The sequence below is a fragment of the Oreochromis niloticus genome, linkage group LG7 (genome assembly GCF_001858045.2).
Source record: "Oreochromis niloticus isolate F11D_XX linkage group LG7, O_niloticus_UMD_NMBU, whole genome shotgun sequence".
NCBI lineage: Eukaryota > Metazoa > Chordata > Actinopteri > Cichliformes > Cichlidae > Oreochromis > Oreochromis niloticus.
In genome coordinates this window covers 15,487,328-15,503,488 of record NC_031972.2, presented here as the reverse complement: position 1 = coordinate 15,503,488, position 16,161 = coordinate 15,487,328, and the positions used below count along the sequence as shown (strand labels likewise).

General features: G+C 39.5%; 1 protein-coding gene across 1 annotated transcript in view; it reads right to left on the bottom strand.

Moving 5' to 3' along the window:
- lamc3 (laminin, gamma 3) overlaps positions 1–16,161 on the bottom strand; it is a 137,248-nt gene that overhangs the window by 69,640 nt on the left and 51,447 nt on the right. The window contains exons 7-9 of the mRNA XM_005454536.4: positions 13,059–13,157; positions 12,121–12,257; positions 11,652–11,771 (exon numbers count right to left, since the gene is read on the bottom strand). Coding sequence (XP_005454593.1) covers positions 11,652–11,771; positions 12,121–12,257; positions 13,059–13,157 — 356 coding nt within the window. The remainder of the gene's footprint in view (positions 1–11,651; positions 11,772–12,120; positions 12,258–13,058; positions 13,158–16,161) is intronic.

Genomic DNA, 16,161 nt, shown 5'->3' with positions numbered 1-16,161 from the left:
TGAGATGACATAGATAAACTCTTTTATAAGGTTTTGCCTCGACTGTCAATCTCTCAAACACTACACAACAAGGACTCAAAAATGTATCACCACCAGCACCAGATCATTGTTGCACTGTAAAAACAGTCCAGGTAGAGCTGATATGTTTTGGAATCAGACAAGTGGTTATTACCAACATTTAGGTAGTGATGCACTGTAATGAGTAATGTAAGAAACTTGTGCTCACCGAACTATTACTTTTGAAATGATTAATAGGAAATACATACCGAACATCCCTTGAATAACTGTGGGTAATGAGCCCAGTAATACTATTGTGTGACTAAGCTAATATTCTCCCCTAAAGTGCTCCCTTATGGTGGTGAGCGCTTCGGTTTCAGATGTAGCTTGTTGGCTATTATTCTGCTGGGGGTTTGATTTACGTCATGTGGTTCCCGGGAGTTCTTTCTCTGTCTGTAAGGAACTGAGGAACCAAGGGATAATTACTCACAATCCTAATAGACCATCGAAGAATAGCCCCACTTGCAGGCCAATCTCCAAAGTAATGAATCACTATAGAAAAAACAATGAAAGGATTATTCATGCGTAAGTGTGATTTGCAGTCTGTGTATTTCCAAGGATTTATATTCATTCATCATCTCACATGAGAAATTGGGGAGGATTTAAAAATGTAACAAATAAGTAAATAGTGCAACGTGCTGTATTCATATGCAACTTGCTTTTCTACTACATGAAAAATTGATTACTCAATCAACTTCAGTCCAAAATAAATCAGCAAGTTACCACTAAAAAATAGGTAACAAAGTAAAAAGTTACTTCAGAAAACAGGATGAAAAAAACAAACATTTATTTAAAAAAAGTCTTCCTTCCTCTTTGAACTTTTAACTCAGCAAAGACTCTTGTAATGTATATATGGGTATCTAAATTCCCAAAGATTATGACATGAAGATAATGTTGTACATTATGGTCTACATTACATACACACACACACACACACACACACACACACACACATACACACATATACATATACACATACATATATATATATATATATACATATATATATATATATATATATATATATACATACATATATATATATATATATATATATATATATATATGTATATATGTATATATATGTATGTATATATGTATATGTTAGAGCTGGGCGATATGACCCAAAATTCATATCTCGATATTTTTTAGCTGGATGGCGATATAAGATATATATCTCGATATTTTTTTAACGCCATAAAGAACAAAAAGAGAGTTCTTAGTCAAAGCTGTGTCCCAGATGTCACACAGGCACTTTTATTAACATACAGCATAGATGTACATGAAAAAAAACTACTCAAAAATAAATTATGAGCATTTATTAAAGAATGATGCTCTATAAATAAAAGAAAACTATGTTATTTTGTGCATAACAAAGAGCAAATTGTGCAGTCAAAATGTAAACTAAAAGACGCTGAGCATAATAACAAAGACAGATTTCACAGCTGCTCTGTTCCCAACTTCTACTGCGTGACTGACAGCCTGGAGTTTGAAATCCGCTTCATAACCATGTCTCTGAACAGGTGCCATTTATGGTCCTTATACACACACAATACGGTAATATTACGTTGAAGCACAGTACGTATCACTCCGCGAGGCTCCTCGGTAGCCGTAATGCTCCGACAATCCATCAAGCGGTGCAGCTCCGTAGCTTACCAAAGTCGAACTAAAACATTTTTTGAGAGATTGCTGAGCGCTGTGTATCACATAAAATCGGTTCGCGGTCATCAAGCACAACCAGAATTCATACAAAAGGCGCGCAGTCAACTTTTGAGAAAATGAAAGGATTTCAGGCCGTGCATGGCGTTAGCGTGGCTAGCTCGTTAGCGTGGTTAGCTCGTTAACACGTTGACGCCGTCCAGGCGATGCGCAGTAACTCATTAACGGAGATTTGCCGTGTCCATCTTGTCGCTGCCTGCAGGTGAAGCGATGGGGGAGGAGGGGGAGTTGTGTTCAGTGAAGGAGAGGCGAGGTCGAGTAACGTTGCGTAAAGACAAAAGTGGACGAAAGAGAGGCAAACTTGCGGCTCCGCAACTATAATTATAACGTAACATAGACTATATCGATATAAAGGATATTGTCACATCTTATATCTCGTATAAAAATATATCGATATTTTTAAAAAACTCGATATATCGCCCAGCTCTAATATATGTATACATACATATATATACCTGGGCATCCCACAGGCAAATGGAAACCATGAAGAGGCCGCTAGGAAAGCTGCAACCACCAAGTACCTGCAGAGGGTCAGGCAAGTCCTGAGGAGTCAGCTGAACGGTAAGAACAAGATCTGGGCTATCAACACCTACACCCTGTCCGTGATCAGGTACCCTGCTGGGATAATAAACTGGCCAAAGGAGGAGATAGAAGCCACTGACATCAAGACAAGAAAGCTCCTACCACGGATGGTAGGATACCAAGTCCAGCACCCTGAGGCTGTACACTAAGCGGAAGGAATGAGGATGGGGACTGGTGAGTGTCAGCACCACAGTCCAGGATGAGACAAGGAACATCCACGAATACATCACGAAGATGGCCCCAACTGACTGCATGCTCAGTGAATACCTCAGGCAGCAGAAACCCAAGAAAGAGGAGGAGGACGAGGAACCATCATGGAAGGACAGGCCCTTGCATGACATCCAGAAATCCTACCAGTGGCTGGACAAAGCTGGACTGAAAGACAGCATGGAGGCACTAATCATGGCAGCACAGGAACAAGCTCTGAGCACGAGATCCATAGAGGCTGGGGTCTATCACACCAGGCAAGACCCCAGGTGCAGGCTGTGTAACGATGCCCCTTAGACAATCCAGCACATAACAGCAGGGTGCAAGATGCTAGCAGGCAAGGCATACATGGAACGCCATAACCAAGTGGCCATCATAGTGTACAGGAACATCTGTGCCGAGTATAACCTGGAAGTCCCAAGGTCAAAATGGGAGATGCCCCCAAGGGTGGTAGAGAACCAAGCTAAGATCCTGTGGGACTTCCAAATGCAGACGGACAAAATGGTGGTGGCTAACCAACCAGACATAGTGGTGGTAGACAAACAGAAGAAGACGGCCGTAGTGATAGATGTAGCGGTTCCCAATGACAGCAACATCAGAAAGAAGGAACACGAGAAGCTCGAGAAATACCAAGGGCTCAGAGAAGAGCTCGAGAGGATGTGGAGGGTGAAGGTAACAGTTGTCCCAGTGGTAATCAGAGCACTAGGAGCAGTGACTCCCAAGCTAGGTGAGTGGCTCCAGCAGATCCCGGGAGCAACATCGGAGATCTCTGTCCAGAAGAGCGCAGTCCTAGGAACAGCTAAGATACTGCGCAGGACCCTCAATCTCCCAGGCCTCTGGTAGAGGACCCGAGCTTGAAGGATTGACCGCCCGCAGGGGTGAGCGGGGATTTTTTTTTATATATATATATGAAATGTGGCATGTAATTTCGAAAAGCTAAGATAAGGATTGTAAAGTAATCAGTTTGAGGATTTGCCATCAAAAATAACTGGGTGATGTTGTGCTATTCTTTAGGCACAGTTCATGATACAAAACATTACTGTATATACAAAAACAGATTTTACCCACTAGTTAGTGAAATCCAGTTTTAAAACTTTAATTTAGCATTTTAGCTGCTGACATTTTGGAACGCTTTGAACAAATAAGTTATTAAGTAAAATAAAAATTTTAATGCATAAAAAAACTCAAGCAAGTTCAATTTTGTGTTCTGTAGCATAGGAGACCTTTTAGCTGCTCCCACAGAGACTGTTAAGTCACCACATGGTTCCACCTACTCTTCACATCTCATCCTTGTCATTCTCTCATAAAAATGTCAGTAAAGTTGTGATTGCAGTATTTCAGCATCTAGCAAGCTCTACTTACGAAGAGCTTTGAAAACAAATTAAATGATAGTAATTTTACATTCTTCAAAGGTCAGAAAGAGAAGGCTTATAATTTACACTGATGGATTATGTTGCACTGGTACACAGCAGACTGTTGCATCCATAGTCACTGCTCAGTTTGGTCCATATAACAGTGAGCAATGGCATTGAAAGAATTGTGAATTGAAATTTATGGCAGAATTTTGTTACAGCAAAGCACAAAAATGTCTAAAAACTTATTTTATGGGAACAATCAGCAAATTAAAGAAATTTCTATCAGATTAAACCGCATAGATTTCATTATGTCTCACTGACCATTAAAACTAAAGCTAATGTAGAGTATTTTTCTAAAAAACTGCCAAGGTTTCCAGTTATGCTAGGAATTTCTTCTAAAAAAACTTTGGTATTATATCTTTAGTAAAACTTGCCAAATTCCACCTTTAGATTAGTTTTACATTGCCTGGAGTTTGGAAAGCAGCCACCATGTCTCATGTAACATCTGCCTGTATTGTAGAATGTATTTGGTTAAAAGACCAGAAAACCTCAAGGTGGCATCAGTACAGGTCAGCTGACAACAGTTGGTTCTTGAAGAATAAAAAATATAAATATACAGTCCACCACATAAATTATTAGTCTTTTATACCTCTGCCCAAATCCGACTTTCATCCTGGTGCTAAGTTATTAGCAAAAGCTAGCTTGATTAGCATGCTGCATAGTATATATTAGAGTATTTTTTCATATCAAAGAAACAGATAGTGCAATGCAATGTAAAATGAAATATTATTATTGAACTTACTAAAACCGGGTAAAAGATTTCTTGGATGGGTTGCTGGTATAACTAACCATATAGCTAGTTATAAAATTTTCTGGATAAGTGATAATTAGAAAAATAAATAATAGAGGTCCAATTTAGTGGCCTAATAACCTGAGGTGAAGCAGCTAGTGTCCCACTATGCACCCACCTGACACTCAGCAGCAAATCTCTAATATCTTTATTAGTGATTTTCATACCTTTAAGTCTTCTATAGCAGTGATTATAGAAATCACAGAAGTTCCCAACTGATAGAGGTGACCTGGAAGTATCGAAATACTAAGTAAAAGAAGCTTCAATGCTTCTTTTACTGCCTCCTTTAGCAGAGGAGACACTGGGACCATGCTTTATTAAAGGGGAGGAGAAAAGGCAGTTCCATAATTCACAATAAAGGACCACCTGACAATTCATGAAAACAATCAACATAATAAACAAAGTGGCGCAAATCATGTAAATGTTTACTGTAAGTACCTTTTCCATTTCATGCCATTACCTGCAGATATATTTTGAGGTTTTAACAACTGCCTCTTAACCTCACAGCAGAAGATTATGAGCTCTATTAAGTGATTAAAGTGTGTTTAAGGTTCTGTATAATCAGTTTGCATGAATGTCCTTTGCTGTACTGCAGCCTTTAGGATTATCATAATTTGGGTTTTTTTAGGTCAGCTGCGATAAGTGATGGATAGAGAGAATTTTAATGCAGTCACAGAAATCCTAAACAGGGAAGTGAAAAAGAGTTACACTGGATAACAGCAGGTAAATATTAGAAAATAAGATGTACTGAATGTTATAGGCTGTGGGACAGACTTACTAATCAGGGGAAATTACTGTGAGACGAGTGAAGGTCGTTCACATTCTCAACGCACCTCTCTTCTTTTTTGCTAATTCTTACCAGTTCTACTCACCTTTCCTTCACCTCAATGTTGTTTACATCGAGGTCGAGGAAAAGAGGTTAGGAAAAGGAAAAGGAGGGACTTTTCAAGCACCCACACTTTACTTATGGACACATGATATTAGTTAACAGATTGTAGAAGACAGACCTGCCCTTAAGTTAGTTTTTTAAATAAAACTGCTTCATGACCATGTTATTTTTTCAACATTTGCTCATAAACATTAATGTACTGATAAGTGTAGTAGCCTCTTTTTTTGTTTAAAGCAACTTATAGAAAAAAAAAACTCTGCTTTAATGTTTCCCAGTGTAAACATTTATAATTTGATGTAATTTGAGATTTTTCAGAATCATTTTGAGAGGATGAACCATTTTGAATAAGGAATAAAGAGGGTGAGTGAACCTCAAAGTCTCTTACACTAATGACTCACTCTAAATTAAAACAACTTATATCTTGCTTGTTTTACGTTCAGATATAATGAGGTGTAAAACGAATAGATTTAATTTGGTTTGTGTCAGGAAAACCAGGTGAATTCAGGAAGTCACTGCCTCTGTCCATAAAAAAAAACAGTTTCAGGGCATGGGGACTTCCACATTAAACAAGCAAAATATGCTATCTTAACTCATTAGTTGTCAAGGTGCAATTTCCATAACCTCTGAAGAGGTGCCAGGTTGGAGTGAGACTCCCAGTGCTCCTTTTGTTAAGTTGAACCACTGACTGTCTATGAGCTGTTTTTGGCTTTGTAGAGACAAAACAATAATACCATCAAATTTCTCATCCAAATCTTGGCAAGAAAATGATTAAATGCATTTCCTAAAATGTCAAAAAGTACTGCTTAAGGCAAAAAATACCAAGCATTCACTGAGCTTCTCCAATTGGTTGGTCTTCTCTGTTTATCATTGTGCAGCAAATATCACTGTGTTTCGGACTGTTAGTCAGACAAAACAAGATATTTTAAGATGTCATCTTGGACTCTGGAAGCTGAAGGACAAAACTATCAACAGTGAAATATATCAACAGAGAAATTGCTAATAAAAATAATAGCTGCAGCCCTGGGTCATTGCAAATAAATGATGCGTGCATTTGAATGAACAACAACAAAAGCAGCAAAAAGAAACTAGAGCTTCAGTTTGAGCCACTTGATTTCCATTTTGTTTCTATGAGTCTGTCAGAATGATCTGAAGTCCACTCACTGTGCCACCTTTGACACTGTGCCAGAAACACATAAAGCTGCCATCACAACAAGTGATAGATGCCCGTATAACTTTTGGGGAATGGAGAAGCAGCTCCCAATCAATCAGAGGGTTTAGACTTTGCTCCAACCAAATTAAATCAACTCCATTTCAATTAAATCACTGCTGCCTCACACAAACCGGAGTCCCACTGAGGCTCTAACATCGACCACCATGCAGGCAATCTGAGGGCAAAGGCTGGAAAGACAAAACTTAAACTTTTAAACAGGTTCAATACTCTCAGGACTCTAAAAGTCTGACACTAAACTGCACTGCCTGCAGGCGCTCTATGGCCCCGCGGTAGCTGCAATATAAACGTGATTCCAGGAAAGGAAGGAAGAATTTATTCATATCCAAGCTGACTGATAAAGCAAAACACATCACAGAAAGTAAGCATATGCAGACAAGTGTACTACACATGAAATACAGAAGCACAAGGAGCAATTGTATATAAGAGAAATATACTAGGGCAGCGGTCCCCAACCCCCGGGCCACGGACTGGTAGTCGTTTGATACCGGGCAGCGAGACTTAAGGCTCAGATGTGAAATATATGGTTTTCAGGGTTTTTATCGGTTTTTATCGTTATTTTTTTATCATTAACTCGGCTTTCCTTGGTCTTTTCCCGTGTGTTATGAATAAATTTTATTTTTTTTTGGTACCGTTACTGGTTTTATTTTGCTGTATTTATTCGCGACACCTTAAAGGCCGGTCTGTGAAAATATTGTTGGTCATAAACTGGTCCTTGACGCAAAAAAGGTAGGGGACCGCTCTACTAGGCAACTGTGGCTCGGGTGGTAGAGTTCCTATTATGTCTTTTGGTCATTGTTAAAAAAATTTAGATATGCTTTTAAATGGCTAATAAAAAAATTACATGTGATCAAATGGCACTGTATGGTTTCAAGATTTCATTCCTACTATCCACATTGAGATCTTTAACAACATGCAACCAAAGATGGCTTCCAGAACCAAAAGTCCCATGCCTAGAGTTGATGTATATTCATATGCAGATGTCCGTGTGTAATTAATGGCAGCTCTGCTGCAATTAGTGTGCGTGTGGGTAAATGCAAAACACATGCAATACACTTTGTAAAAGTGATGAGGTTTAAAGATTCTATAAAGGCTAAGAGCAGACTATTTTCTGCTTTACAATTTTTAAGAATTACAGCTGCTTCTTCAGAGAAGGGGACACAGTGGAGTGTGAAGCAGAGTGAACCTGTGATCTACTCAGATTACTTGTGTTAGCTCTGAGGGCTCTTGTGAAACCCACACAGAACTTTTCTAAGAGGAATTCTGACATGCTGTTCTTTTATTAGAGTGTTTACACCAAAAGTATAACTGCAAGGCAATGTGTTTGTGTGGGCAGAACATTACAGGTACACTGCAAGTGAGAAGATCCAGGAAGTCCACAGTGAATGATATATGAGGTTTATGGGGAAAGCTTTTGGAAAGTTATCAACGGTGTGTTAACACCAATAAGAAGAGACTCACTTGTAATAATATTTTTGCCAAGATCAACCTCCAATTCTAAAGTGATGCCAACACCAAGTGCCAAAAACTGCAGTTGCTCAAATGGCCACTTGAGGCCAGCTGCAAAAGTGATTCAATCCCTGGCAGAAATACAGCAGAAATAAACATGTTTACAGCCTGGTATAAAAAAAACAGCTTGGGTCTTTATAGCTCTTTCCCTCCTTCATGACCACACGGGGAAGTGACTTTCTAAAGAAATTATCCATTTAAGGCATAAAGTTAGGAAAAGTAACCAGTGTGAGTGACAGATGGGTGTCATTTTGTGTAAGGAGCTGGCTGGTTAGTTTTCCCAGCAAGTACCGTTTGATAAGTAGTTCTGTTTTCTTCACGCTGCATTTAGCATGGGATTTATTATCAGTGAATTAAGAATGTGCCTTACTAACAAAAGTACCTAGCCAGCACTAGCAAAGCCCAGCAGTGGTCATATCTGCTAGGTAATAAACAAACAACAACAAATAAAACCCCAAACAACAACAAAGTAATTTGTAAAATGAAATTTCAAAACACGAACCTCACTAAACCACCAGATGATTGCCCAATGCTTACAACCGTCTTTTATTTACAGCCTGTGGTCAAGACTAAAGAAACTCCAAGAGGGCACAGATATTTTTGCAGAGCCTGAAATATTGCCTGTCAGGATGTCTTTAGACGTTATCACTTTATTTCAAGCATATTGAACTGTCTCACTCAATCACTCAGTCTAAATTGGCTGACTTTTGCCTCTGCTCTGTTTCTCTTCGCCTCAGTTTTATTTTTATTCTCATTCCTCCCTCTTCCATGCTTCCACTGCACTCCTCGATTTACATTTGCTGCATCTCCCTTCTGTTTTTGTATACCTTTCCAGATGACGAGGCCACTAGACTGAATTACATGCAGACTTAGTTGCAGGTAGTGCTCAGGCTGTGTGAGGCCCTTAGCTGCCACATGCAGCTTGAGTCAGACTGACAGGTAGCCTGGGGCTGATATCACGGATCTTCTCTCTCCCTTTCACTCCTCAACTATATGCTGCTCGCCTCCCTTCTGCTAGACATTATTGCATTAAAATTCACTCTCTTTCTCCCCCTCCTTTCTCCCCTGCTTAAGGCTTAGCAGGTTGGCATGTGTTGCATATATTCAAATCCACACTGCAAGCTTCTCCAACCCATGGCTGTAAGGACTTATGTTAGATGATGTCCCCTTCAGCATGAAACAGTGCTCAGCCAAGAGAAACGCCGTTACTGTCCAGCAGATTCAAGTGGTGACCACAGTTGCTGGAGGCAGGTCAAAGCAACTGTTTAGGGTGGTACTTCATGTTTGTCTGTGATAGTTCCTGGCAGCCACACTCGAGCGTTCCGTCTGTTGAGTCACCGCGGGGACTTGAACTCAGCCTGTGTCAACTGTCAAGCAGATGTCCAGGATCGGAAGGAGGGGAAGTGGCAATGCTTCAGAGAAACGGCGTCCTCAAGTGCATACACAAATACTCGTTCGTAAATGCCCACGTATATTAATTTACTACTTGACAGACTACCGCTGAAAGGAAAATAGAAGGGAGGACAATTTGAGATGTGAGCAAAAATGAAAGAGAAAAAAAAAACAGATCTTCACACAGCGCAGAAGAAGGAACAATTCTGACAGCCCAGCTGGTGTAAGTGATTGTTTGATTGTCATGGGGAATTCAGGAAACTCGAGTGAGATTCTTTCTCCCTTTTTCGTTTCACATAGTGTCTAAAAAGGCTGCCTGCCTGGCCAGCAACTCCTTGTCAAACACTATTAAGGAAATATCTGTGACGCCCTGTCCTTCTCCTAGCTATGGCTGATATTTTTGGAGCAGAATGAGCCATGAAGATCCCCCAAAACGTGCCACTCCCTTGCTTTACCAGTTCAATAAAATAACAGATGATTGAATCCCGTCCCTCAAGTGACAGCTCAAGGCGAAAGCAAACTACGGTGACAAATACATTCGCGGCAATCACAGAAATTGTGTTTTGCATGATGTTCGAGGTGGAGTTGTCACTCAGAATTATCTCTTTCTTTGGTGACGAACACTGTAGAGGGATTTCAGCACAAAATACAAATTAAAAAAAATAAAAGAAGAGGAGAAACAGTGTGAGAGAAAATTCCAAAGCTGCTTCCAAAGCTGCTGCTCTGGTCTAATCTTAAAAAAAAACTGTACACATGCACAAATATGAAAAAAAGAGGGGAGAAAATTAGATCATTAGTGGGGATGGTAAAGCAATAGATGTGTGCATTTATTATGTGGTGAGACAACATAAACAAGTACTGCAAGAAGTAGATAAGCAGGCTGTCACAAAGCTGCTGTTGGCCAGTGGGGGCCACTAATCTGAGTGCTGTGGACTACAGAGACGTCAATATAGAGTGTGTGAACAAGAAATGAACTTTTCAAAACATTATTAACTATGTTAATTTCTAATTATACACACACACATACATATACATATATATATATATGCATATGCTTGGGCATATAAGCAATCATAATGCATGTGTCAGGACATGTCACCACACGCGCGCACATTTGAGCATCCACAACTTACTAATGCATTTATAATGACATTATATAAATTATGCCCGACCACTAGGCCTTGTCACATCCTCTTTCAGCTGTGAGTTTTTCATCTTCCTAAAAAAAGATGCCTCCAAATGGAGTCGTTCCCTGTGATCGCCCGTTTTGGGCATTAAACCTCCAGGATGCAGAGTTAATGGGATTGCTCCTGTTTTGCTTCTGGCTGCGGACTGCACAGTGGCTAGAGGCTGGTGGGGATGGGGGGGGTGTGAGTTGATGCTTAGAAGCGACTTAGTGGAGACAAGAAGAAACCAAGCCAATTTTCACTTTGTTGCTTCTCCAGCATGGCCAAGACATCCAATTCCATCAGGCCTTTGCTCCTGGCGCGGCTGATAGAAATGGGCCCTAAGTCCTGTGGCAGGGCCAGCTTATTCCCTTATCTTCTAATGGCTCTGATAAGGGATTGGAAAAAGCGGTGACAGAATAACCATCGCGTGACCCGCTGCCAAAAAAATCCTGATTAATCTCACTAACGAACAATAGGAACACGCTATGGATATTACAGATGCTTTACTAATATCATTTACATATTTGTTTTGAAGAACAAGAGCTGGGGCTGTTTTATCACTAATAACGAATACAATCTATTTCAGCTACGCTTAAATATCTCCCTGGGGGATGCAGCCCACCTGTTGAGACTGCGGTAACAATCTGACCTTGTGGATTAGTTCAAATCTCTATTATTTCGCTTGCCGACTCACCGGGGGCTTTGTAGAAGCCAGTGTCCTCCTCTGTAAGAGGCAGCAGGTAGACTTCACCTTCCTTCCACAGCAGGGGGTAGTCCAGCCCTCCAGAAAACTCTCCCAACCAGCCTTCTTGATCTGGAGGTGAAAGACATCGCATCTAAGTGCTAAATATTCATGTTCACAAAGAGTTTGTATGTTTATTTTCTTACAGGGGTTATCTGTCCAAACAGCTTTGTGTATGTTGCAATATATGTTTATGTATGTTTTCTGTCTTTCTTTCATTTTTTTGTTGTCTGAAAAATACAAGAGGAGAAAAAACAGCTTTGTCCCTGAGAGCTCAGCACAGAGCCAAATGCTGAAAATGGAAAGAGGACAGAGGGTCAGGGAGAACAAAGTAAACATCGCTGGTCTTGTTAATTTTGGCTCAGTAATAAAGCTCCCAAGGCAACAAGGGAAACCTCATTAATGGCTGGGGAGACAATACCTTCAACGAAGTCAGAAGTGATGTTGACAGCGGCATGGTGATTGGACGAGGAGCAGGCCAGCGAGTGGCCAAAGCAGAAGCACGGTTGGCAGCCTGCTGGGTTTACTTGCTGGAGATTGAAAAATCCTGGCTTGCATCTGCAGGTACACAAACGCACACACACACACATCCTCGTGCATAAAAAAAATCATTAACATGCAGAAGCTTTACTCACGCCTGATTACTGCTATTTACCACATCCATGCTGCACTGTTATACTCACTATCTATTTAAGCTTTTTTTCAGTTCAGCAGTTTGGGCGCAAGTCGCCGCACACATCGCGGCGTTTTAAGAAGAAGAATGGAGCTCAGCTGCTAGCACCCTGACCTGCAGGCACTTGCTGCCATGTGGGTGGGACAGGAACACCGCTAAAAATCAGCCACTACACTAGTCACATTACACAGGAGAGGGGCTTGCTCAACCAGCCGTGAAATCAGCCAAAAAGTCAACAAACAGGGAGCACAGAATTATTCAATAGTTGGAGACCTGGGGCTGTGTGTATTGCTAATGTCACAGTGAGGTTATCTGTTTGATCCTCTATCCCACAGGAGCAAGATAGAAGCAGACAGGGAGAAGCAGAGACTATTGACATAGTTTAACGGTCGCTTGCACTGCTTTAGTTGTTAAAATGACAGATAGCTTAAAAATGTTCAAGCAAGTCTGAATCAAATTGTTCTTAAGCTCTCCATTTCTGCTGCATCAGCCGACTGGGAATGAAATTTGCAAAGTTATTTTCCCCTTAGGAGCGATAATGAAAATGATTTATTTCCAAAAGCGATGCTAAAAACAGACCAAACATAGGTATATTACATAATGTTTGGATATTTTAGTGTAAAAGACCTTTACAGTTGGCTTGTTTGTACTTTATCTGGGAAACAAACAACAGCATGATAACCAACCTGTTGCAGTTCTGTCCCTCCACATTTTGCTTACAGTAACAGCGTCCATCCAGAGGAGAGCAGTCACCCACACTGCCACTGAGGTCACATTCACACGGCCTGCAGAAAAATATGAAATAGTTTAATCTACTGCATTTAGCACGCATGTATAAAAGAGAAGCAGAAAAAGAAAATGGGCAGGAAACTCTGAGACGAGGACAATTTGATGAGAAGACATCCCTGATCTCTACAAAGTATTCTCTGTTTCCTCACTTTCAAGACAGCAGATGTTCAGCTCTGAAAAACCACGGGGTGTCACGCTCAAGTAGATTTTAACAACACGGGTTCTTGTCTTGAGACTTGAACCTGGACCTTCCTAATTGCTGATTCGCATTTTCGAAAGTACAAAATGTTCTTCGTAGCAAATCATCAACACCCAAATCTGAAATTTGAAGGCTTTGTAAAACGACCTCAATTAAAAAGCAAGTAAGTGTAAGCGTATGGATCAGCAGCGTGTTGGATTTTTGTCGAATTTTGTTTGATCACATTTATTGACTGGTTACTTTTTGTTTGAGATTGTAACACAGGATCTATTTTTAATGAGGTGCAATTACAATAATTCAATTATCCCAAGGCAAGCAGCCTCTAGTTGTTTCTGCTCTAGTGGTCTGGGTAATTCACGCATCAACTCAATAGCCTGAGTTTTCAGCACGAATGAGAGAAAGTGATGTGTGTTTGTTTGTGTGAGTGTTTGTGTTTGTGCATATCAATATAATCTCTGGGAAACAATTGGAGATATTAATGTACAGTTTTGGTATGCCCAGTAAATGTAATCTTTAGAAAGGGAGGTTTAATATTCTCTTGATCAAGCCTACTTTTAAACCTGCATTAACAGACTTTTTGTTAACTGAGATACAACATACACAAATAGCTATCTGGCTCATTTGCTTTAAGCTCTAGTTTGGTCTCCACCAGCTCATGAGGAAAATATCTATTCCTTCAAATTTTTCTCTAATTTAGCTTATATTTGCACTGCTTTTTGTTTTACACTGTCTTTATTAGTTCTAGTTGCATTAGCTTTATTGGTTACAGATAACCAAAACAAATAGCTGAATGGTCTTAAAATGTTCTGTAGAACTGGGGAAACTTTTCTGTTTAAATTTGTCATTTTGAGGCATAGTTTCATTTTTCATAAAGAAATACTTACTGTAGAAGCTATAAAGTCAAATGAATGAGGCTAAAGCTCAATATCTCTTCTTTTGCTTAACAGTCATCCCACAGCCTGTTGTCATAGTATCCAGGTAGAAGAAATAATATTAACACCAAACATTCATTGATATGCCTTTCAACACTATCGCAACTTAGCATTCCCTCGGCAGATAGAAGGGGGTCAGGGAGAGCTCGGATAGACTTCTTATGAATATGAATTTTACAACATACAACACACACACACACACACAAATGCACAGATGTGCACACACACACATAGATACACCTTCCCATAAATTTACATGCAGGCTCATGTGCACACATACTTAGTATGAGGCTCTCAGGTCAGACAAAGTTGAAATGCGCTTTTCATCATAAAAATGTATGCAGCTGGTCAGTGCATCTTCAAGCTGCAACAAAGGTTGGAAAAAAAGTCTGACTGAACCCACTCTCAGGTAAAACAGGTTGAAAGCAAGTCTGTATCTTAAACTCGGTCTGACCCAATGAGCTCATTCATCTAGTATACTGAAACTTAAGAGCTTAGTAAAAACACAGAATAATAATATTTTATTTAAAGCATTAGTAATGCATAAGGTTAACACATTAAAGCTTAAAAAAAATATGATGAATAAATAGTAAAAGTGTAAGTATTGTGCTATTTATTTATCATGAACAACTCTTCATTGTCAACTAGTTGCTGGCAGTTAATAAAAAAACGAAATGTTTGAGTCAATCATGAATTGATGAATTTGGATAAAACCAGATGGCAGTCAATGTTACCAGCTACATATAAAGACACTCAACTACCTTTGGAGAAAAGTAGAAAGTTTTACAGGCTAAGTTTCTCCTTGGCTTTGGCTGCAGCTCAAGCTGTTCTCTGAAGATTTTGAAGGCAGCAAGGCTGGATTCAGTCACCATGGCAACATGAAGAAGACTGCATGATCTCTTGCTCAGTTCTAAGGGGACTTCAAACACCAGATCTTTCGTTTCTGCTATTCAGGACTGCTGGCTCACCAATCTGAACAACGACCATATGCGGTAGGAGGGAATTCATGCAAAAAGTTTGCAATGACTTGGCAAGACATTAGGCCAGCCTTTTTCTTTTCAAGTTGATGATACTGGTAACATTTCTTTGGAAATGTATTATTTAAAGTTGAGTATGAGGAAATGGAGTTAAAAAAATGGAGTTCAATAATTTATTTTATACTTTTATGTTTTGTAGTGCATACTCAAAATGTATTAAGAATTAAGAAGGTATTGAGAAATTAATAATGCAAGAATGTAAGATTTACTTAGATTTTCAGTGAAAAGACAAAGTAAAATGGATGATTTTCAGCTGTTGATATAGACCTACCATGGCAACATATTTTCAAGCAGATAAAATAAGGAATTGATTCAAACTTATTTTAAGAAAGGGTGAGTAGAAATAGTAGATTTGGCATTCTAAGTCGCTTAGCAGACTGAGCGGAATGACTTGGGACTTTGTGCTTCTTCTATTTATATTTACTGTGTACTAAACATGGAAAAATGTTTTGTTTCATTTAACTAAAAATCTTACAAATTTCTTCAGCGAGTTCTTTGTTTTCCATCAGTTCTAAAAGAAAATCTGTTTCTTAAATGCGGTTGTGTCCACCACCTACTCACTAACTGTGTATCCAACTGAGTCTAACTCCTTGTCCGCCACAGAGTGATGCTTGAACTTGTTGTCTTCATATTGTGAAAACATCCCTTTAGCATTATTTAGTTGTGGTGCTAATATATTTGGTATCTAAAATAAATTAAATTAAATTAAAGTAATTTAATACCTAAACTTTAATGAAGTTTCTTATCGTTTCTATGCTGATGACATTCAGCTGTTTATATCTTTTAAGCCTCATCATCTGAATAGGCTGTCCACTCCGGTCCACTCTTTAAT